Below are 1,820 nucleotides of genomic sequence, written 5' to 3' on the forward strand. Positions count from 1 at the left end.
TTCGCTGACAGGGAAGTCCTTAGAGTTAGTGAAAATTCTCAAGAAGAGAAAGATAAATATAGCTTGTTTCCAAGAGACTAGATGGGTAGGTTCCAAGGCTCGAGATGTCGACGGGTTTAAGTTGTGGTACTCAGGAGGCTCAAAGGATAGAAATGGAGTGGGTATTTTAGTAGACAGGGATTTGAGGGAGCAAGTGGTGGAGGTTAGGAGGATCAATGATGATTAAGCTAGTCATTGGAGGATGTACTTTGAGTGTTATTAGTTCTTATGCACCTCAAGTGGGCTTGGGTGGGGAGGCCAAAAAGCTCTTTTATAAGGATTTGGATGAGGTAGTTAGAGGTATACCGAACACCGAGAAAATTTTCATTGGTGGAGATTTTAATGGCCATATCGGGGCAACTTCTAATGGCTTTGATAATGTTCATGGAGGCTTTGGTTTTGGGGAGAGAAATGGGAGTGGAACTTCGCTTTTGGATTTTGCTAAGGCTTTTAAGTTGGTGATTGCTAACTAATGCTTTTCGAAAAAGGAGAACCATATGGTTACCTTTCGTAGCTCGGTAGCTAAGACTCAGATAGATTACTTACTCCTTAGGTGATAGAGGCCTCTTTAAGGACTGCAAGGGTATACCAAGTGAAAATCTTACTATCCAACACAAGCTTTTGGTGATGGACCTAGAAATTAAGAGGGATAGGAGGAAGAAGATTGTATCTAATCGACCGAGGATTAAATGGGGTGGCTTGACCCCTGCCCTTTCTCGGGAGATGGGTGAGAAGTTGAGTGGGATGGGGGCTTGAAGTGGTAGCGGGGATGCAGACACCATGTGGAATAAAGCAGCTAGTTGCATTAGGGAAGTTGCTTCAAAGGTGTTAGGGGTATCAAGGGGTAAATTTGGAGGCCATAAAGGAGATTGGTGGTGGAATGGGGAAGTCCAAGGCAAAGTGGAAGCGAAGAAGGCTGCATACACAAAGTTGGTGGAGTGCGTATACGAGGAAGAGAAGCGGACACTTGAGAAAGTTTATAAGACGGCAAAGACAAAAGCTAAGTTAGCAGTTATGAAGGCTAAGACGGCAGCTTTCGAACGCTTGTATGTCGAGCTGGGGGACAAAGGTGGGGATAAGAAATTGTAAAGGCTCGCAAAAGCAAGAGAGAGGAAGGCTCGCGACTTGGACCAAGTGAAGTGTATCAAGGATGAGGAAGGCAAAGTATTGGTGGATGAGACCTCCATCAAGCAAAGATGGAGAAGATACTTTCACAAACTTTTAAATGAAAAAGGGGGCGGAGACATTGTGTTGGGTGATTTGGCACACTCTGAAAGACTTCGGGACTTTGGGTACTGTAGGTGTTTTAGGATCGAGGAGGTTATATGTGCTATTAGTAGGATGAGCAGGGGAAGAGCGACCGGACCCGATGAGATTCCGGTGGATTTTTGGAAGAGCGCGGACAAGGCAGGTATAAAGTGGTTAACTGGGCTATTTAATGTTATTTTTAAGACAGCAAAGATGCCTGATGAATGGAGGTGGAGTACAATGGTTCCGTTGTATAAAAACAAGGGTGATATCCAGAACTGTAACAACTACAGGGGTATCAAATTAGTAAGCCATACTATGAAGATTTGGGAGAGAGTGGTGGAGATGAGGGTGAGAATAGGGGTGTCTATTTCTAAGAATCAGTTTGGATTCATGCCGGGACGATCGACTACCGAAGCCATTCATCTTATGCGAAGACTGGTAGAAAAATATAGAGAAAGGAAGAGAGACCTACATATAGTGTTCATTGACCTTGAAAAGGCCTATGACAAAGTACCAGGAAATGTCCTCTG

The 1,820-nt window shown here is 44.1% G+C and overlaps 1 protein-coding gene across 1 annotated transcript; it reads left to right on the forward strand.

Annotated features, from left to right (window-relative positions):
- The first annotated feature begins 218 nt into the window (after positions 1 to 218).
- Positions 219 to 795, forward strand: LOC125873792 (uncharacterized). The gene is made up of 2 exons (XM_049554645.1): positions 219 to 497; positions 613 to 795. Exons 1-2 carry the CDS (start codon positions 219 to 221, stop codon positions 793 to 795), a joined length of 462 nt encoding a protein of 153 aa, XP_049410602.1.
- Positions 796 to 1,820: the final 1,025 nt, after the last annotated feature.

The sequence above is a fragment of the Solanum stenotomum genome, chromosome 8, assembly GCF_019186545.1.
Source record: "Solanum stenotomum isolate F172 chromosome 8, ASM1918654v1, whole genome shotgun sequence".
In the NCBI taxonomy this organism is placed as follows: Eukaryota; Viridiplantae; Streptophyta; class Magnoliopsida; order Solanales; family Solanaceae; genus Solanum; species Solanum stenotomum.

What these genes read in the sequence shown, in the direction of transcription:
- LOC125873792 (XM_049554645.1), top strand. Translation starts at nt 219, where the DNA reads ATGATTAAGCTAGTCATTGGAGGATGTACTTTGAGTGTTATTAGTTCT. An exon ending in TTGCTAAGGCTTTTAAGTTG is followed by an intron (nt 498 to 612) that starts GTGATTGCTAAC and finishes GGCCTCTTTAAG; the next exon opens with GACTGCAAGGGTATACCAAG.